The sequence below is a fragment of the Lagopus leucura genome, unplaced genomic scaffold (genome assembly GCF_019238085.1).
Source record: "Lagopus leucura isolate 7727_CA_CO unplaced genomic scaffold, USGS_WTPT01 Super-Scaffold_100002, whole genome shotgun sequence".
NCBI lineage: Eukaryota > Metazoa > Chordata > Aves > Galliformes > Phasianidae > Lagopus > Lagopus leucura.
Window position 1 is genome coordinate 12,786,726 of NW_024962263.1, and position 22,989 is coordinate 12,809,714.

General features: G+C 39.2%; 1 protein-coding gene across 1 annotated transcript in view; it reads right to left on the reverse strand.

Annotated features, from left to right (window-relative positions):
* The window catches only part of PHLPP1 (PH domain and leucine rich repeat protein phosphatase 1), a 131,251-nt gene that overhangs the window by 42,122 nt on the left and 66,140 nt on the right, over positions 1-22,989 (reverse strand). The window contains exons 2-4 of the mRNA XM_042868708.1: positions 16,878-17,074; positions 14,465-14,590; positions 1,245-1,411 (exon numbers count right to left, since the gene is read on the reverse strand). Coding sequence (XP_042724642.1) covers positions 1,245-1,411; positions 14,465-14,590; positions 16,878-17,074 — 490 coding nt within the window. The remainder of the gene's footprint in view (positions 1-1,244; positions 1,412-14,464; positions 14,591-16,877; positions 17,075-22,989) is intronic.

The following is a 22,989-nucleotide window of genomic DNA, read 5'->3' on the forward strand; positions in this document are numbered from 1 at the left end:
CTTTTTTGCTATTCACAAAATCGCAGCACTGAGAGAACATTAAACAGACAAAACATCACCCATCACATTATTTATAAGTGCTAATCCCAGACAGAATTAGCTGCGCACAAAAATATTTAAGTATCTCCTATACACTTTGTAATATTTAGAGAAGACAAATGTTAAAAATTACAACTTTCATTAAACGCCTATATTCATCATCTGACTTATGCTAAAATTTCCACTTTTGGAGTACAATTTCCATATTTGGAGATCTATACCAATATTCACAGAACACTTAATCCAGTATTCCTCTCCAAGCTGTTCACAAACTCTTGGAAGCACTGCCTGCTTTGTTTGGGAACTAAACCTGTTGGGTTCATTCATCTTCCATTATGCCAATTATTTTGTTTGTTTTTCCAGAAGAAAATTGGAATTGCACAAAATACAAAAGTCAGTATAATCCATCTTGCATTTTTTGGGTTCTTTTTCACAGAGAAAAGGATTTAGAAATGTGGTTTAAAGCATGCACTTGAACATGGTTATCTACAAATACAATTCTGAGATATTCTGCAAATTCAGTTATCACTAAAATTAAAATCACAGGTTTATATTGAGCATGGAAATTTTATCTTTCTGAATACAGAAAGCCTGCTGATTCCACAATTCGGAGACACACACATTAAATCATTCACATCTCTGAAAGGGCTGCTATCTTTCCATTTGTTATATTCTTGATGAGTTGCAGTGGAAAGAACACCTGGAAGGTCACTGTTACTAGGGAAGAAAAATTACAGTTGAGCAGAGAGAAAAGATGACAGCAATCTGTCTGAATTTATTAAATCTTCCATCAAGACTTTCTTAGCTCAAGAGATAACAAAAACTCAGAAGTGAAGTCACACATAGCCTTGTCCCACCTAGAATGTTGCTGCTGGGCAACTGACCAACTCATTCTCTCATGCAAGTAACAGATTGAAGGATTACAATCTGGTCTCAGCAGGTTACATATAAAGCAATTCAGTCTGAAACTGCATTTTAGATTGAAAATGGCTTCCAGAAAAGAAGGCAAACACCAAGTTTCTCATTAAATTTGATCTGTTCTAGCTAGCACAAAAGTTCACTGATTTCTGAAGTCCTACAATCCGATCATTCCTATAAAGGAGGACGTTACTCATTATTTAGCTAGCATCGCTTAAGGAAAGTTCTTGCCAGTGGTCACTTGGCTCCAAGGGCAGAGAAAAAGCAGTAGAACCAGTAGATTTTACCTTTGTAATTCACTAAGTGCTCCGCTTGTGGATGGGCTAGGGTTTAGCTTCAGGAAGTTCTGCTTTAAATTGAGATGAGTGAGGTCTTGGCTATAAAACAAGTTGGCAGGCAGATGCTCCAAGCTGCAGCATGAAAGATCCACTGAGCTTATGCGCTGTGATGCAACCTGGAAGTCAAGAGGTATACCAGTACATTAATACAATAACAAAACAGAAACATTTCCTTCACCTCTACTAGCACAAGGTAAACTGCTTTTAAATCACAGCCCAGCCCGAGTCAGTGTCAGCTAATTCAACACAGCTAATGTCACTGCTGCAGGTTAACCCACAATCTTGCTTCACCTGAGTACTGAAATCAGGTCCACAGATGGCCAGCAGGGGGACAGTGCAAATCTTTGTCAAACTAATATTGAAAATTAATTCACTTTCAATGAAGTTGTGGGATGCTCTGTGACCAAAAAAATAGCTAAGGTATTTGAGAAGTAACAGCAGCAAAAACAGCGCAAAAGTCCTCTATGTTACATCACAGCTGGTCAGAACACAGGCAAAACGCAAGCAGAAGTGAGAAGCTGTCACCATCATATCCCAGCTTCAAGAGTTGAGAACTGACGATGAAGAGCAGAAGTAGTTATCACATCTACATCTTACTGGGAAAACAAAATTGGAACAGCAACGAAGCACTAAGCATTTCTCATTGTATTGAAATACTGCCAAGGGTACCAGATAAAACAGATTCGTGAATGTAACACCCTTCTCCAGAAAGGAGAAGACGAGACGAATTCTACAGAGGCCACAGAAATCATGCACCTAGAGCTGCACAGGGCTAGCATTATTCCACAACACAGATCTATAGGCAACAAATTAAATAACAGACACTGTTCCTCATCAAATCTCCAGAATATGACTGAGCGAACTACAAGCTGCCAATTTATTTACTTATTCATTAACTTACTGCTTTAAGAAAAACAACAAAAACACTGCCACTAAGAACTGTTTCTTACATTCTCTACCCAACCCTATTAAAAAGCACTCTCATAGAGTCTTATTAAAGAGTCATGGAGTTGCCCATGTCACAAAGCATCACCTTGCTGAGATACGACACAGTGAGAATTGGTGGGCAAGAAGGAGGGAACAAGAGCTGCAACAATGAAAGGCACGTTTGGAGCAGACGTGGCCAGATTAAAGGAGAAAAAGCAAACAACTTTACCAACACCTTTGATTTCTGGGGCTGCACAAATAGTGCTCAAGCAGTGATGTGCTCTGTTGGCTGCTCGCTGCAAGAGAAGCAATCATTTTGCCACTGGCATTTTGACTGGCCTCACATGCTATGAGTGGAGAAGTACAAACACATCTAAGGGCCAGAAAGAAAAATAAACCAAAAAACTTTCATAAACAAAGTCCAGTGGCAACTTGTAAGAGCCTCTGAATTCCAAGGAAGGAGATATCATCTAATCTTCTGGGCAGAGATACAGCCCTTTCCACAAAGGACCCTGAACAGAGATTATTTTTCGCTGGCGTAAGTGAAGTAGCTTGCCATTGAAAGGAAGGCCAAGGACTTTTTTTTCTTCCTTTTCATTCCCTCCTTTCTAATGCAAGCTACACAAGCCTGAGGATAAGTGGCCTCTATTACAAACACACAGCCATAAGCTTCAAGAGGAACAGACGGTGCAGTGTTTTTCCTCTAATTATCCAGTCCTCCAACACCCATCAAAACGCTTCAAATTTTTGTTACTCAATTAGTTCAGTCCTTTTGTCATTGTTGCTACTATTTTTCTTCTTCGTGTAGTATTGGAAAAAAATTATTCATAAACTAGTCTCAGCAGTCATTTCTGAAAGGTAGGTATTCCACCTATTTATGGTGCCAGAACCTGCCCAGTACAGCGCACTTCTCATCACATGGAAAACTGCTGATGAAAAAGCACTGACATCCATTAAACTCCAAGGAGAATGTGTAATTTCACGTGTAATGCTTACACATCCTGTTGCTCCAACTACTTGTTTGGAATGCGATAGAAATAGCAGTAAGCAACCCAGCAGTATTCAGCAAGGCCTGTCAGTCCAAAACATTTTCAAATACCAAAACTGATAACTCAAACTGAGCCAACAACTCCACATTCTACTTTGGTCTCAAGAAAAAGATGCAAATACTTCTTCTGTGGAAAAAAAAAAATCTGTTAAAAGTAATTGTTTTTATAAGTAACATCCCGTTTGTGTGGCTTTATATGTTGGTTTTGTTTATTTTTAAAAGCAACCACTCTGATATACAAAGAACATATATTAATCATGCCACTGGCAACTTCTACAATGGCTCTTCCACAGATGACTCTGAAAGTTAAAAGCAGATTTTAAGTGGAGTTAGTTTTGGAATTGGCTGTAATTTTATTGAAGACTTCTTTTGTTGCTGTTAGCAATACAGCACTCTAAGAATCATCTTCTGAATCATTACAAGGAACACTAATATAAACAAACAGTTATTCTCATAGGCAGGGATAAAGTCTTTTCTCTTTTCGTTACTCAATAGTGCTCTGTAACAAATTCCTAGAGAACAGAGGAAAAAGATGAAAAACAAAGAAGAGTGGCAAAGAACAACATCTCATTCACCACAAAAATTTCATCAGTTGTTTTCAAGCTGAATATTGAAATTCTGAATAAGGGGATATTTCAATAGATTTAAATGCAGTAAGGCTGCTCATGCATTTGTTTGCTGTTCTTTATTAGGAGCAAATAGTTCTTTTAACACAAGATACACTTTTTAAACAAAGCACTGGGTTTCTCCTTCTCACTGTGGGGAATCACTGCAGAGTTGATAATGGGTATGATATGGTGATAATGGGTAAGAAATCTGACTAGAATACCCCTCTCACAAGCAAATAACAAAAAGTATGCTGAGGAAGAGACACGATCTGCAGCAATGAGGGTTTCTATGAGATGAGAGGAAAAGAAGACATTCCACTGTAATAAAGTATTCCAACAAGTTATTTGGGTAGGGTTTAACAAAGCCTGTGCTCCAACAGAAATACTGAAGAGTCAGTGTGGTAACAAGACTTGACAGAAGCACTTTCTAAACAGACGTGGAATGAGTATTAAGTTCTCACTATGGCTTGTTAGGTGTTTCATTTTTAAATTCTTCCAAAGAAAAATGTAACTGTTCTAAGCACTTGATAAGAACCAAATGCAAAGGCAATTATTTTCTCTTAATCTAAATTAAAATGAAGTACAAGTCTTTGCCATAGGATCTGATGCAACCTTCAACTTTGACGGTTAAACTAGATAACGTTGGAGGTCTTTTCCAGACTTAACGATCCTATGAGTGTGTGTGTGTGTATCTACATACCTCCTCAAACAGGGTGAAGCCATTGCACAAAAGAATCCCTCTCAAATGTCTTCTAATCACATCCAAATCTGCACACATCCCTGACACCTGCTTTCAGATGACATCCCTGTCAAATTTACTATAGTATTAAGTGGGGAGAAAAGTTTGGGTAATGACTTTCTCCGTGATGGTGTGACACAGTCTCACTTGCCGTAGCTTTAGAAGCTGTAGAGTCCACACCTATCTTTGCCAGAGAAGATAAGGAACAGCTTCACCACGGATACAGCTCTAACACACAGCAAGATCAGTACTTCTGAAGTATCAGTTTTACTGGATTTTTCATCAGGAATACAAAGAAAAATGATAAAACATATAGCTCCTCTTTATTTCCCAAATCTGATTTTTAAACACTTCACAGTCAGTGAAGTGACTATTTTACTGTGAAGTCTTCCATTTTAATACTAGAGGAGTTGCAGCACAGTATGGCCAGATAAAACTCACACAGCCCTGGTCTGCAGCATCTTAAGTTTTCGCTTTGTTTTGGTTTGTTTTTCTCCAGTCTCCAGGCATGCACAGCATACTGAAATGCAGTATCCAAGAAGTGGTATAGAACTATAGTACACGACAGAGATCCCTGTATCTATTCACTACAATATCATATCACTGTCACAACAATCTTTTCTCTAGTAGCAATAAAATGCAGCTTTATCCTGTAAATACCACTACAACAAATAATGCTGGAGAATTCTGCCCCTGCGCATGTCCTACTGCTCTCCACCTGAGAGCTGAACCAGTGACAAACAACTAGGAGTCTCCCAAATACGGATACTTATTTTTAAACATGCAGTGTTTGTGCCACAGTAGTACTTAAAAGGATAAAAAACTGACATCAAGGTATTTAAATTATTATTTTTTAAAAAAGGAAACTACTTTAAACATGATGAAAATGCGGAATGGACTCACTGTGACTCTTCAGTAGCTAGCTATAAAACCACGAATACTTGCATCAATCCATAATCTTGCCTATTCTGACTCCACAAGGCTAAAAAACTGCTTTCCTCTGTCCGACAGTACAATAGCACCTCTGTCACCAAGCTGTGCAACAAGTCTGATTACAGCCTTTGTTTTAAAGCCTTGGCAATACTCCAAAAATGATCTGTCGCTGACAATGGATGTCAGCAATGGACGCAGCTGAGCCCAGCTGTACGGACAAACACAGGCCTTGTTTACACAAGGACCATCTTTTGGTGTGACCTGCAGTATGAATTCAAACAAATGTAATTATATCTTTTTCCTGTTTACCCTCAGCCCATTCCCTACAGTTCTATTCAGATAAGAAATTACTATTTAGGACTTCAACAGAAGACAATTAAAATAACTAAACAGCCCACACCGTGAAAGCAGCCAAATTCTCTGTTTGAACAAAGATGATGTTAAATTACACCTGCTGCAGACATGCTAATAGAGAAGTAGTATAATTTTCCTCTAGGATTTGTTTTTGAACAGCTTGATAATCATCACATCCCACCAATGTATGCATAAAGCTTAACTAAACAGTGATACATACACTTGAAATGTCTGAACTAGCCACTTAGAGCAAGAAAGCTCTCCTCAAAACCAAGCTTGTTTCAAACCCTAGCCCTCCTCTCCTCCCTGCTCCACTGTCACAGCCCCATATATCAGTAGGACCTTCAGTGCAAGTCATAAGGCCCCTGCTCCACCCTCAAGAGCTGAGAAAGCATGCAGGCTGCCAAGAACTTCAACGGAAGAGGAAAGAAAAGAAATAAGGTTTTCTGCTGCTTTAAAGCCTCATATTTGTGTTTTTCAAATGACAACTTTAAAAATGGAGGCAGTCCAAAGGGTGAAAAGTTCAGTGCTTTTCTGGCCTCTCCTTTTTGTTTTCCTACCGACATGAAAATAGATGCATACTGACTAAAGCTAAGGGCCTTGAAAAGGGAAAACAGAACTTTGCAGAGGCTTCAAAACATCTCAGCCATTCAGAAAATGTACAGGCATAGGTGAGAGCACAAACTGCCTACTGAAACCAGTGGTGGCAGCAGGCACACGTGTGATACCATCCACAGGCAGTCACCACCACTTCTCAACCCCTCTTCTCCTTAGGTGAGGCTCATGGGCTGTGCAGCAACACAGACAGAAATCTCCAGGAAACACTTCATCTTGATGAGGCACAGGGACACAAAGGTTGTTCTGCTTCCCTCCTCTCCTCTCTTTAGTTCTAAAAGGAAGATGTATACAGCATGCAGAAACAGCTCATTTCAACTTGAGAATGTTAGAAAAGCTGTAGGAGTGCCAGTGAAAACAGTAACACAAGAGTGTGTGAGGAGAGAGGATATGTGCAGGTTGCAAAGCAGAAGTTGCACTCTTTCACCTTACATGATAAAAGTCCAGAAGAAGTCACACAGATGCAAAAGCCAATGACCAAGGTTAAGAACCAGAATCTGGAAAATGAGGGTTTATCGGAATGATGGCATTAGTCTTCTGTCATTTCAAGCTGTTCAGACCTGCCTGAAGTAGTTATTCTGGGATAGCAGTATTTTTTGTTTCCTCACAAGTATAACTGCTCTTCTTTTACAACACCCAGTACTGATACCAGTACTACACAGGCAGTGATACTAACACTGTTGCCTTAGAGGAAGTTTCCCCAGGATGTTCACACTGATAAGGTCCCTGCAAGGACAAAACTTAAGGTGCAACCTGGAGTTAAGGGACAATAATTAGTTGAAGCACTAAACTTAATTCAAGCACACAAATCATCTTCAATTGGTGGGGCAAGGAATATTAACATCCTTGAAGCAACTTGACTGAAAACAAGCTGTTATTCACCACAGAATTTTGCAAAAGAAACATTGTCTCAAAAACAGAGAAATACCTTGTTTTCTTCAAGTAACTTCTGTTTAAGTTTTTAAGTAGACAGATAGCTGTACTGCTAGTAAGCTTGCAATGAGCGACTCTCCAGCAAAGACTTTCTTTCAGTGTTTGCTATACGTGGACTCACTACTGAGACTATCAGCACTTCCCGAAGTCCTTCACTTGCCTGACTCTCCCCCCCCACACAAGAAGCAGTTTTGGTTGGTTTTTGGTGGGCTTTGTTTGCTGGGTTTTCTTGTAAGATAAGCACTTACACCAGGCAGTGGGATCTGTACACCACAGACACTTAGACCCCCTGGGCTTCGTTAAGAGCTGAGTTACACTTTTCCTGCTCAGTCCCACCACCTACCACCTGAGACTACTGAAAACACTTTGGGATTCTCATGCATTGAACTCACCTTAAAAGGTAATGTCTGCAACACTTTACATAGCTTCTAGCTGGAATCTGTTTATTCTTTCCCACATAAATGCAGAAACTGCACAAATTCAGTTTCAGTATCAGAAGCTGACTTAGAGGCTTCAAAGGTCATTACTTGAAAGCTATTCCAGATGTGTGAGTGATAACCAGTTCTCCATTATCACTCTTGGTACAGTATTTCAATAGCTACTCTTTACTGAAGGCAGCAATAAGGACCATAGACTCAAAATTCCAGCAAGAAAAAACAAATTAAAAGTGAAGCTATGGTGTGGCTAGCACAGAAACTAAGAGAAGAGGCTCAGTCAAAATTTACACCACTTGATTGCTTTTAAAAGGAAAAGCAAACAGCAAACTACAAATCTTCCCTCCTGAACTATTAAAAGAGACACTACAGCGAAGAGAAGTGAACTTCCAAAACATCCACTGGCCCCTAACAACAAAAGGCATAAAAGGATAGGTTTTGAGGTGAAAGAGAGGAAAGAATACTTTCAAGTGTTACAATCAAAAGAGAAACAAAACTGGCCTCAAGTTTGTTTTGCCTCATCTGCTGTTTTCAATGCAAGTCAACAAGAGGCCACCCACAGCCAGAATGCCCAGATATCACTGCAGAACAAAGGTCCCAAATATTGAAGTTTTCACACATACACAGAAAAGGAAATCAGCTTCCATACAAAAAGGCAGAGGTTTGTTTATGTTAGAAAACTTGTAATCACTGCTAAAAGGAAGCTGTGGTTTTATTTTTAGGGATCTATTTTTAGAGAAGGCATTATCTCAATATTGTCATTTTATGGTATTAGAAGGAAAAAATGGTTTCCTTTTTCCAAACTTAGATTCAACACATTTCCCGTAAGAAAGGAAAAACAAAGCAAAGACAACCACACCAAAACAAACAGAAAACCTCCCCACAGTGAAAAATGAGAAAATCTTTCAGGGATATTTTTCCTGTACTAGATAATGAATCAGTTACAAACAGGCTACCGATGCCTCTTAGTCTCACAAATTTGTAGAAAACTAGATGGCTGCTTTTCTCAAAGAAATCAACCTTTCTGAAGAGCCTTGGATTTGATGAAATGCTTTTATTTTTTTTAAGAAGATGCCATAGATGTTGGAATTAAACACTACTCACTCTTAGGTCATATGGTACAGAGACTCATTTCCAAGCCTCCAAGCACTGCTAGTGTAATAAACCAGCTACTGCAGTCACCCATTCAGTGACCAGCAAATCCTTACCCTCCAACCCATCCCCAATATACACATAAACACAGTACACTAGGATCATGACCATACAAACACATCTCCAGAGAAAAGAGGTTTGGTAATAACCCTGCAATGGAGGATTTTGTAAGGATTGTGCAACTCATTACAGTATCTAGAAACGCATATGAAACAGGTCAATTGGATAAGGCAAGGAATGTGCAAGGTAGGGCTAATTTAACCACAGGACCATTGGTTTCAAGTTGTCTCTACAGGCTGAAGACCACATTCTGTGTTAAAACACTCTGCAGTATCTGTTTTCCACCCACAATCGATTATCTTCCAGTACCTCAAGGGTGGATGAAGGTATGATTTTTATCAGTAACACACAATTGCTACTCACTATACTTACTCGGAACCATTCCCATAAAAACAGAAGTCAATCAGCACATTCTCCTATTTTGGAGGTATATTTGCAGAATTGCTACCAGACACAAGAGTTCATTTTAAATTCTACAGAATTTCTTATCCGTAGAAATGTGGTCTACAGCACCAACCTTTTATGTAGTCAGAACTCTTATTTTTACTGAGGAAAAACAGCCATGGGATTTCATAGATCAGCTTCATCGTTTTCTCATAACTAATGCTTACACTACAAGATGCACTGTTCTAAGTATCAAGAAACTGCTATAATAAACTGCCTAGAAGAATGAGTGAAGCAGCTAGTCAGAGCAGGTCCACCACAGGGAAAAAATGCTAAAGAGTTAATCCTGCACAGCTGTTTTAGATATGCCTCTGTACAAGCTTAAGATGGATACAACTGCTTTAGAGGTCCCTTCACTACTTGTATAGGACAAATTAAACTGAGATTTATTTTTGTTTTTGTTTTCTGCAAAAACTTCTTTTCACAGTGCAGATGGATTTACATACATACAGCATACTCTGCCCTGACATGAAAGGAGTAAGGCCAATATGGCAGCATGTCCCACTTCCTTCAATTTGCTATTCTTGCTCTTTTTAGAGCTTTTAAAACATAACGTACACTGCCATCATGATTTACTCTATCCTAGCAGCAGGCTTTGTCCAGAATGGCACAGATGTTTCCACTGCAAGCCTAAAGACAGTGGTTTCTGAAACAGAGAAAATATTCATAACAAAGGTACACAGGAGAAAACTTGTAAGTTTGAAGTTTTAAATCAAGGATCACTTTCTGTACAATCTTTTTTTTTTTTTTTTAATTAGGAGTGTTGGAGACTTATTTCTGCATAGATACAAATCCACCCTGCCATCCACACCCCATGCAATTCCCCAGCAAACATACTATCACTACAGCAGCAGGTCAGGCAAAGGACGGCAGCGTGCCCCTGAACATCTTCATCTACCTGTGTTACATGCAGCCATGCACAGGCAGCTCACATGAAGCAGTCATGCATTATTCAGTCCTTGTCTCTCACTGCCTCTTCTTCTACCTGCCCCACAGAACTGAGCGCTACAGCGGGAAATAGTTGTTGCAAGAAGCTGTCAACACACTTCCTGCCCTTCCAGAACAGAAGTGGGGGAAGTTCTGCAGGGTCAGATAACCCAGCTCAGCATGCACAGGGATGCACGCTGCTTCCAAGAAAACAGAATTTGCACTGCACCTTTACTTCAGATGTGCAATACTAAATTTCTGAGAGAGACATAGATGTCTCCTTTTCATTGTATGCCTTGGAATATGAAGGACTGATTATCCTTTTTCCACTAGCTAAGTCATCTACGCCATTAGTCATGTAGTTGTCAACACACAGCAGTGTCGCTTACTGAAAAATGCTGAACTGAGTGCAGCTGTTACAAGTGCCATACAACGGGAGTACATCACCACACCCCAAATACAAGGCTTACAGCTGCAAGTTCCACAACTCCATCACACTTTACACGGCAAAACAACCTCTTCTCTGTCACGTTAAGGGTTCAGCTTCTTACTTTTGTTCAATCAACCCACCCACCTTCCACAATTTTGGATACAGCAAAGGAGGAAAGCCCTCATTACGTATTCCTCACTGTTAACTGCACATTCTCCCCTTGTCCTTCGGCAGTTTTAAACTTAAGTAGTAAACAGTGGAACAAATTGTGTGAATTCCAGCACCACGTCAACTTTACACAGATAAAATTCTTTAAAGCCATAAAAAAAGATGTTCTTTTACCCTCTTGCCCCTCATTACCCCTACTGCTGTATAAACTTATTTTTCAACATATTTGGCAACAGAGCAAGCATATTAGATTAAACAGGATCAAGTTTGTTGCTGTTGCTTTCTTTTTGAGCTTCCTTAATTAGGACTCCAGTATTTGGAAACTAAAAGGAAAGAAAATGCACCGTGGTACAGAAAGCTATCAATATTAACAAAGAAGCCACATTTCCAGCTTTTAAAAATATTCTGTTTGAGGTTAAATCTGCATATCTAAAAGTGACCTATTTGGAGTAACTGTGCCACCAAGTTCAATATTTAGGGCAGTATTTGTGTAATAATTTTAGTCAGCCCTAAAAGCGAGAGCTCTGTTCACCTCAAGATAAGCTCTCATACAAGAAAAACTATCAAAAAATCTATTCATAAATCTCTTCCAAAAATGTACTGGGGCAGAGCATCAGAGCTGCCTTGGCTAGGATATATTTGACTTTTAGAATGAATCAGATTATACAAGAGTGATGTTCATTTTTAATTAAGCTAAACCCAACCCTCCACAAACACTAATTCAAATCTTCTCTAGAATACATTTACTTATTGTAGAAGTGATGCATTAAGGTTTCCCTCATTCTGCAACGCTCCTCAAAAGTCAACACTGACAATATTCTTTGGGGAAAAAGACTGCAGAGCAAGCATTCTTTGCAAAGTCTCCTTTCAAGATTAGGCCCCGCAAGTTAAAATAGCACCATTTGGCTCTTCTGAGGTACACAAACAACATGAAGTATTTTTGCATAGTTAAAAATTGAATTGAGAAATTCTAATGAAGTATTTTACCCAAGATTGCTTTCTATTCTGAAATTTACATCAAAGCAAGCATCACAAACCTCCGTTTTTAGCAGCATGCAGCAGGAGCATGAAGGACTATAAAAAAAGCTATCAGTTAATGTAACTAAATTAATGTTTCAAAACTGTCAGCAAACTGTAATGTTCAAAATACACTCAGACACTATTCAGAATTTATGAAAGTGCAAGCATTTCATCCAGGTTCTTTTTAAATTGAGGTTGTGTAACCCACAGAACGCAACTACAAGCTGTGCGCTGGAGAGACATATTTTCCCTCCTAAATTTGCTTGCCTTCAGACATACAATACTTTATACAGCCTTTTTGTGGTTAGTAAGAACATTTAAACTTCTCTGAACTCAAGCAGCTTCTGTGTTCACAGCACCTGAGGCAGCCTACCTCATGTAATTTTATTTTGTCCTCTGCATGACAGCCTTGGTTTGCCTGAACTACATGAAAATGAAACTTATTTGTGCATGTAGATTGGTAACGATTAACCTCACAGTTAAGCATTTGGACATGGGCAGCATCAGCTGGACTAAGTTAGAGTTTCTTCCCAGCATTACTAGTTTTTCTGTTTCTATTCTTCAGGAACTGTTACAGCACAGTGCTTCCCACACAGCTGTCTTGCATACAATCATGCTTATGTCTTTCAGTCTAAGGATAGAAAACCCAAACATTAAAAAGGCAAATAGAAGTGGCAACATGCAGTCTCCAGAAATCCTGAAAGCTAATTCTCATTTTTGGGAAGATGGAGGAGTGGTTGGAGAAAATTAAGCCTCATTTTTTTTCTTAAAGTGAGTTTTAAAAAAAAAGTAGAGTTTCCTCAATTCTGAGGGCCTGAAGAGACGCAAACTACATTTTACTTCTCCCCTTACATAAGAAAAACAGGAGGATCTCATGAGTGCACGGGGATATGTTCTCATACTGGCTACCTTCCCAATGCTGTTAGTCATTTGGATGAACCAGAGAGAAAAAGGGAAGCACAGCAAGGCACCGAGTGAGCTTATGCTGACAGTAACTCAGAAGGGCTTTCTGGCTATTTATCCCTACTTCTAAAGTTCATTGTTTTGCACTGTTTCCTCTCTCACTCATTAGGTTTGCCTTTCATTTATCCGATGTTGAAGACTCTAGAGATGAAAGGACATGACTCTCCCAGACAGAACCCCAAAGCAGCAAGCACTCATGGATCTGACAGACCATACCACACCGTCTCACAAACATGCACTGGGCATTTGTACCTTGAGTCTGAACAGACCCAGTAGGGATGCCAAAACAAAGTCTTCTTAAAGAATTTAAACTTAGAGAACACAAAGGATACTTTAAGTGATGCGGTGCTTGGAGGTGCAATAGTTATTGCTCAAAAGCAAGCTTGACAAAATAATCAGGTCTCTTAAAAAAGCCCATGCAACTCAGGCTGTACCACTGGCAGTATGCTGGACAGATTCATCGCTGCAATCTAAAAAGACCAAACAGTTCTAGTGTGCCAGAAGTATTTCCAAATAGTATTACACAAAAACTAGTTGCTTTAACATAGCAAAGAACGTGAACGGCCCCATCAAGTAATAATAAAGGAACAGTTTAGGAACCTCTAGAAAACCAAAGATTGCTAACCACACAACAAAAGAACTTGTATAATAAAAAAAAAAAAAAAAAAAAAAAAAACAAATGAGTAAAAAAACAAAAAATACTTAAAAAAAGATTTAGTATAGGGTTTTAAAAAAACAAAAGAATTAAAAAAAAAAAAAAAAAAAAAATCCCAAAACAAACCCCAGCCTTTCAACAATGCAAAGTGGAACTGAAGCGTCAAAGGAAATAATGCAAGATATAAATTCCCATTAAAAATGCCTACTGTAACAGTATAAAACTTCCTTAGGAAAGAATTAATCAGTAAGTTTGTCTGACGTAAAATTTTTGCTTATTTAAAAAAAAAAAAAAAAAAAATCAATTCTAAAACTGAGGAGTGATTCAGCAACCGAGCAAGGAAACAACCCTTTAGCTCTAGGAATGCAGGCTTTGGGATCTGCGTTGGGAGCTAATTAATAAAACCTAAAATTTTGTCAATTTTTCAATATAGCCTTTTAAATTTGAATTCTGACAGTTATTTGTCATCATTCATGTTCTAATGATTTCACTCCATCCATCCAGATGAATCAGATGAAAAAAGGGAGACAATTTAACACAGCACTTTGCCTACACAATCAGAGCACAGAAGTCTCAGCATAGACAGAAAAATTCACCTTGCTATTACCCATTATCAAGACGTACCAAAGAACTCCCTTCTGTGCACCACAAAGAGCAGCACAAGTTCATAATAATGTGAACCCAGAAGACTACACTGCTGTATGGAGGATAGAACTGTGGGTAACACTATAAATTTCATTCAGGAATTAATGTTCTCACCTTTGATGCTTGTCGAAGCCATCGTAAATATTCAGTGAAGTTATCAAAACAAATGTAGTAAGTCTGGCTTTGAGGTCCAGAAGAGCTGAATGCTAAGCAGTGCTGGTGCTTTTTCACTTCTTCCACCTACAACAAAGGCATAAAACTGTTAGTGAGCAAGAAACTAAAATCTCTCTACAGAGCACCCCAGAGAAAATTCATGTGTGTCCAAGAGGAGTTCTTCAAGTAGAACTGTACTAACCACTCTCAAGTACATAAGCTGGATCTTAACTGTCAAATATTCATGCAATCTACACAAGCAACAAGTAAGAACACAACAAAACCTTTAAGCTTGTTTGTCTGTTCTAGAATACTAGATAAACTTTTAAAACAAACAAAATGTCTGAAAAAAATTCCTAGCCACATGATTTACTCTCTTGTCATATGAAAAAAAGATGGAAACTGGAGATGCAGCAGGCAGATAAATCTGGCAACAGCTCAAGTTTAAACTGGTAATGGATGGCAATACTGAATTAAAATATGCTGCTATTCTCAACATTTAATGTTTCTCTGGAGATTGCTTCCTTTAAACTGGTTTTTTGGGGGTGTTTTGTTGGAAATTTCTTTCCCCAATGTATCTGCAACCTTATTTCTGGTTGCTATCTTCAGTACAGCATGCAAGATGTAAAGAAACCATCCTAAAGAAGGAAATAGCCAAAAATGACATCTTAAGAGACTGAGCATCACAGAAGGCTTTCAATCCACAGCTGTCTTTATGCAACCTAAGGGAGCACAATTTATGCTCCTGATTATTAAAGTGAAGCTTTACCAAATGCTTCTCTTACACCCCAATTAAATTCTTTGGCATTTCTCAACTCGCTAAAAACACCCCAGAATACATCATCCTGCTACCACACACGCGCAGTCCCACACAACTTATGGTTTCAGTGCCTCAGCACGGCTTTCTGGAAAGCCTTTGCAAACCAGGAAGTGCAGAGTACTTATGAGGTTTAGAAAGAATATTTTCTGAATAATAATTTAAAAAACACTGAATTCTGTGCCAAGCATCCTCCACTCGAGCTTTGTCAGCAGAAGCCCTCAGTACAGTTTTTTTTTCTTTGCTTGGTTCTCCTTTTCTTTAAAAATTTGCTGTCAGCTTTCAGCTTTACAGTCTTTGTGTTTTATGTTTTGTGATGTATTCCTGCGTAAATACACTTTTTCTTCTCAAAAAAGGCCAACAAGGACCAGAATTCTCTTCAGCGTGCTGCAGCCAGGAATAAAGCTCACTGCCAGAGTTCACACACTGCTGCTAAAAAGGGGGGGGAAAGTCTCTACTTTGGTACTTCCATGGAGGAGCTGAAGAATCATGGAAGCATGAGAGAAAAGAACTCACAGAAGTTATAGTAGCGATGTGGATAGTAAAATAACACATCTACTTCAGTCTGCACATATTATATTAGGCATCTTTTTTTCTCAAACTTAACAGTATAGGAAGTAAAACAGCACTATTTCAGGTGCGAATTCATTCTCAGACTAATGATTCTGTTCCCATTACCTTGGCTAAGTCAATAATAGCACTCAAACTATATTCAGGCTGAAATAGTAAGGATATAAATCTTACTGCTTTCATTAAAGTTCTACAGATCTAAGAACAGTTGAAGGTGGAAAGGATCTCTGAAGGTTATCGTGTCCACTTCCCTTGCTCAAGCAGGGTCACCTAGAGCAGGTTGCCCAGGACCATGACCAGGCAACTTTTGAATAGCTCTAAGAGGAAGACTCTCCAACTACTCTGGGCAGCTTATGTCAATGCTTGGTCACTGATGAAGGGGGGAAGAGGGAAAGAACTTCCCTATGTTTAGACAATCTCCTGTGTTTCAGATACATTTCATCAGAAAACAAAAAGCCAGTTTCAGCTTTTTGTAAATGAATGTTTGCTGCTGCAAGCTTGTAATAGATCACTACACTAATAATGATGAAAATGAAAAACCAGAAAACCAACCCCAAAACACAAATAAAATGTGCTGTTACTTCTAATTTTCAGGTCTTAGAGTAACACGACATGGATAAAAACAGATTAAAAGACATAGTAAACTCCAAACAAACTACAGATTATTGTATCCTTTGTTTGTGAGCTTTTATACATATGAAACACTATTACGTATATAAAACACTGCATGCAAGGCAGCTGAATGTATCCCCCTCACTTTTCCTTAGCATTTCAATCCAAACATTCCACACCATTAAGTATGAATTTCTCAGCAATGAAGAATTAGTTATATATTCTGATTTTCTCCCAGAAACTGATTTTCTCTCCAGACACAAGCTTTTGTGAGGGGTTAGGAATCATGGCAAATGAAGGTGATCTCCTCCATGAATAAAAAGATAGGGATTAAGCAAACGAATACATAAAATAAGAGTAAAAATATAATCTTACTTTGCCACCAATTAAAGGGAGGACATGCATCTTTCCCGTCTGGCTTTCTTTCACTGATGAGACAATTAGGCATGTTCCACAAAGGATAGCTTGACGTCTTGTCCATCTGTTGACTGGCAAATGTATTTTCCCTTTTCGAACATTGTACATTCCTGAGAGCTGAATCCGCTCGGAGCTGCCAATGCTGTGGGGCTTTCCTGAAATGGAAACAAAAACATCCATTTAATCATGGAAAATTTCTTCCTGTTTCATTCAAGTCATCCTGGGACTTCATCACAAAGTTCCTTAGCTATGAACCGCAGTGAAAGGAGTGACAGCAGCTTCAGAATCAAGTAGTTGATACTCTTACCTTCATTTGGTATGTGCAAAAGGGGGCGATGCACTGCATGCACACTCACACCTTTGCATTTCCACCCATCCTTACCATCACAGCTGAATAGCTTTAATAGCTAGTGTACAGTTACTACTCTTCCTTCAGCCCATCTGTTCAGTCCGAATGCCAAAGCAGAGGTAGTACACAATGAAAGCCACAATGCGCACAGATGCAACGCCTGAAAGACCCTGCTTTGGTCTGATAACTTCAAAGATGGTGAAGTATTTTTGCCTATATTTACAATGAATTCACTATTTATGATTTAGATTATAAGCAAGGCTAACAATTAGACCAAATATGTTAAATGATGGTTTATGTGGCTCAGATTCTACTATCTATTAAGAACATTCTGGTAAAAATGGTTTCTGGTAAAAACCATTGTTAATAAGGACAACACAAAGACAAGCATCTCTCTCATGTCTGTAATAGAACCACGTCCCTTTAGGACATGGATATGAAGAAGCACGATTCATTCATCCTAATCTGATGAATTTATCTATTTCAAGTTATCATATCAAACCCCATAAAATCCAGCCCTTATATTTGGATTCACCAAAACATATTAACATAGGTAAGGTAATCACGTTGAAGTTAAATAAGTTGAGATTTCTTGAAGGACACCAGTACTAGTGAAACTCTGCAAAGGACTTCTCGTGGATGAAGAACCAAAGGCTACTGTAACTTAAGGTATTTTCCAAATCACAAGGCAAGATAAACCATTTATTTTCCTACACTAACATTTAACAAAATTCTTAAATTAATAAGTCAAAGCACTAATAACTGATTGGTTCTCCAGAAAATCAGGGAGTTGATCCTCTCTCCTAATTCCAATATTTTCAGAACAGCACTAATTAAACTACAGCAGTGACAAGTGCTGCACATTATTACTACAACTTGCCATTACTTATCTTGTTCATACAACAGCTCATTTGTCTTAATGAGTCTACTCTTGCCTTCAGATCACTTAAGACAGAAGACACCTACCACATGGCCACTCCACTGTAATTCCCTCACCCTCACCTTCCTCATGTCAATTCTTACCCCCTTACTTAAGAAGTAGCCTTCCCGTATCTTCCTTACAGATTAGTAAGCCAATGCCTAGACATAGTTAGCCTCAAGCCTTGCTCAGTTCTAATAAACAGTATCATTTAGACTACCAATGCCTGCTCGTAGTTTGGATTTGCAGGAATGTTAATGTTGCTTGAAGCTAAAAGAGAAACCTCAGTGCCAATAAAAATCTAGGTGCCTCAAGAAAGCAGTAACTTCATTATCAAGCAAATTCAAATCCAACAATAGAAGCTGCAATTAAGCACTTCTCTTAAGCCCAACAGAACAGAAAGAAGTAGAGCATATCTATTTTTTATAAAGCCATCGTACTGTTAGGGAATACAAGTGAGTAAAATAGATCAACACAACCCTAACTAAACACAAAAGCCAAATCAATATGAAACACAAAAATCATGGTTACTAAAGCGATAGTTTATCTAGTCCGTGCAGAATGATAGACTTTATGCTGCAAACCACTGATCAAAGAATCTGTTACACAACAAAAAAGACAATAAAAATGTCTGTAATGCAATACAAAGTGCCTGTGAATTGTCAAAAGTATGGCTGCACAAGGAACAGTCACCAGGACTATGGACAGTTTCAACTCAAAAGTGATATTTCAAGGAAGGTCGTCTCCCATGGCATGTTTCTAGGTGGGAAACACCAATCTTCAGAAATTCTGTTGGATTACTAAGTGGATAACAAAGTACACGAGATCCCACTGCAGTGCTGCAGCCTTGGCACGAAACACGAGAACACTCAGAAAGAGAGAAGTAACATTACCCGATGTACTGCACTGGCAAAATGATTACTGGGATCTGACAGCAGGTGCTCGCACTTCACAAAGGGTGCTGGAAAATTAGAGAATCTTCAGAAAAGCTACAGGAAAAGAGCCAGGAAGAAGACAAGCCTGCTTCCTGGAACCAGATTAAACCATTTATTTTCTTGAGCTAGGCTCCATGAAGTTAAGTACAGCTGGGCCTGTAAAAACACCCGGTAGCATCTAAATGGAAGTTTTCCAAACTTCAGGTAAATTCAGAGGTAGTTAAGTTCCAAGTCACATTAATAATTAGCATCATTAGTAAATGTTTACTAGGAAAGTCAGAACAGAGCTATCACAAAGTCTCCATGCTAGGTACAAACTGTCCTTTCCTCTCACATCACAGACAGATTTGATGGAAAAATTACCAGAGTAAAAGTTTCCAGCTACAAAGGTTTTTACAACAGTCCCTTCAACTTTTAAGCACTTCAGACGTGTTTTCCTAACAAATTCTGCCTATCCTGCTACATTAAAGCTGAAAGATTCTTGATGAGAACACACAAAACTAAAGTATTGAGTGTATTTCATTATAGCAAAAGGTTTCTCTCTTCCTCTTCTTGTCTACAGCACTATATAACTTGCAAAACCTACATTTGATGTTGGATCACATGATATTGCCTGAGATGCAATCAGCTCATGTATCATTCAGTTTTCTTCCTACCAAAGGGTTGCTACCATTCAGACTCAACAGTATCAAAATGCTTTATTATCTGGCAAATTACAAAAAAACCTTCAGAAACTGCTGGTTTCTTTTGTTTTTAAATAGAGGTTAAGTAAAGATCTCTAAATGCACTGAAGTTTTGCAAGTAATTCAGAGTAAAAGCTGATTGAAGAGAAGCAAATTTGTGGACTGACAGATAAGCCTGAACAGTGCTTAATGGCTCAGCGACTTGCTGACGAAAGAGCATAAAGGCAGGAAAAACTGAAACGCCAGCAGGTTACGGAATTACAGCCACAACAACAGAGGAATGGGACTCGAGAAAGGTGCAGCGAGCACTAGGATCGCTGCTCCTCACTTCACCGAGGAGAGCAGCAGGTGGCAGAGTGTCACACTGCCCCACAGCCGGCTCCTGCCGGAGCACCGCTGGCACCGAGGGAGCAGGAAGAAAAGGAAGACTCACGTGTACCCGTGCTTTTTACGACTTGAAAAATAAGCCAATGAGAAGGCCCCAGCAATTAGTGCAAATGACCTTTTCCCTAACCAGATACAGAAGGGATGGGACAATGAGAACTTCACCAGAATACCTTTAGGCCAAGGATCAAAGGGCACGAGTTACAGTATCATCAGTGCCACCACCACACATCAATTAAGCAACCTATCATTGCTGGTGAAAAAGGATCATCTGTTCTGAAATCACCTTCTGCCTCAGACTTCCCACTTGAGATTCAGAAGACAGTGTGAGATTCACGTTATGAATTCCCTTCAGTTTTAACTACACCCAGAGGGAGCAGACAAGTTTCCAGTGGGCCCTGTGATGTTATACTGAAGCTGTCAGTTGTGCAGATAAAAAGGTATCGATGCTCCTTTGTGACTTGAAACACATATTCAAATCCTGCCAAAAGCAGGAAAATAATTATTGTTGCCTCGATCAGAGAGGAGACAAATATGCCAGAACATCTACAAGTCTTGCATACCAGAAAATGTTTTTCAAATGTTAAGCCTAACCAGAACAGTTGGAGCGTTTTAGCAAGAAACCATAAAAAGATTATTTTTCATTCTTGTCAGAACTCCAGAACTACTGCAGCTCCTAAGCACACCCACAACAGGACTTTTGTTCCGCACGAAGCATTAGAGGAGATGCCTCAAGGAATTACAAACGGACCACTCATTTGGCTATCTTGACATTCATGGTTGAATTCCTCTCAGTTTTAGCTTGTCCTAAGTCCTGGAGGGAAACTACTGGTATTTAAAACAAGGACAGAGAGAAACAGGGAATTTGATCAGAACGGTAGGACAGCTCTCTATAACCATGAACCACTCACAAGAAGCATGGATGGGACAGACACCCTTCAGTGATCTTAAATCATGATGACTTGGCAACGAGCAGCTCGAGGAAGCCACCACTAAACCACACACTGACTCTTACCTAGAGCAAAGCCTTCAAATCTTACTAAATACCCACAGCCACTTGCTTTGGGTACTAAGTAGAGCTCTTCATCCTACCAATAGAAGGCATATGGAATATATTACCATCAGAAATTATGATATACCAGCTCGTTATGGGACCTGAAGAATATTTGGAGGAGAAAGCTCTCAAAGCTCTATGGCTGATTAAGTTGCAAGTTACCATTCCACCCTGTTATAGAAGTACAGCCAATGAAGTCTGCCTCTAAAAAACTATTTAAGACATTACCAAAATAAGAGTGGAGGAAAGAGTTGCCATAAGAGACACATTCACTTCTGTGCAGCAGCTTTTATTTTTATTGCTAACGTTGGTCTGACAGAATGAAAGCCAGCAGTTCTGAGCACAGCTGGGCAGCTCACAGGGAGGACCAGGCTGCCTTTGCTGAGCACTCTCAGGTACTAATGGTATCAAAGGCTGAATGCTCAGTGGCAACAGTGTCCAAGTTCAAGGCTTTTCAGAAGGGACTGAAGGACTCAGTCTCAGCCCTGACTTAGGGATGGTCTTTTTCAGCTGCAGCTGGGCCAGCAATAGAGGTCGATATTCTCATCTGCACGTGGCCAAGCCCTTGGCCTAAGGCCAACACTGCATCAACGCTACCACATCAGCTGCTCACTGTAAGCTGTCCCTAAGCCTTTTCAGGCAAACCAAGCTGCTTGCATTTCTTGTCTCCCTCTGACCAAAAAGAAAGGCCACAGCAACACCTCAGGGTGAGCAGCTCTGTACAGAGAACACAGGAAGAGCGCGTGGAGACCAAACCTGCATCATAGTTACTGGAGAGGATATGTAATTAAGCCCACCTATGGCTTTCAGTAAGTAATTTCAGAAACAAGACACTTCCCACACTAACACTAATCAAGTATCATGTTGTTTGCTTCCCCCCTCCCCCCATATCCTCCACATTCAAGTCAAAAGCAAGAACCAGTTTGAAGATGTTGGAATCTGGTGAGGAAAGCCAGCTGGTTTCCCAGCTGAGGTGGTGAAATCAACAGAGAAAGTGGATTCTCAGTGCCTACCTGGAACACCATTGCTCTGACTATGGGAAAAACCTTGCCCCAGACTTTCCTACAGACCCCCAACACACAACCACCACACGCGTAGAATCACCAAGATTGGAAAAGAAATGACCTTCAAAATCATCTAAGCCCAACCATACACCTACCACCAATACTTCCCTACTACACCATATCTCTTAGTACACAGCAAGTAGAGGCTGGTAAATCATTCCTGAACCCTTACTACCATTCTTCTGCAGATTTCTACTTCTGCCCAAATCCTTTAATTAAACACAGAGAAAGCTATTTCCTGCAATACTTTTGAAGCATTTCAGTCATATAAGGTTGCTTCCCCTTTCACTGTAGTCACACTAAGCGTAGTCGTGATGACTTCAGGCAAAGGTCCCAGTGCAATGAGATGTGTAAAAATAAAGCAGTGAGGTGGATTTAAAAAAAAAAGCAAGCACAGAAAGCACAAAAACCACAAGTAAAAATCCCAAAATTACTTCACTATTCTCATTTTTATTTAAAAAAATATATCAAGAAAGCCTACTTAGAAAGTTCACATGCTAATTGTTTTTTTCCTTGCTGAAGAAATCACATTTATAATTTAAGAAAAAAGTTCAAAATCAGCAGGTTTTACATTTATTTATATTCAATACCAAGAATTCAACTAGTAGCATCTATCAGCAATCAAAGGATGTTTTTGCAAAGATAACAGATCAAGCATGTATAAGGTAAAGTTTAACTAGCA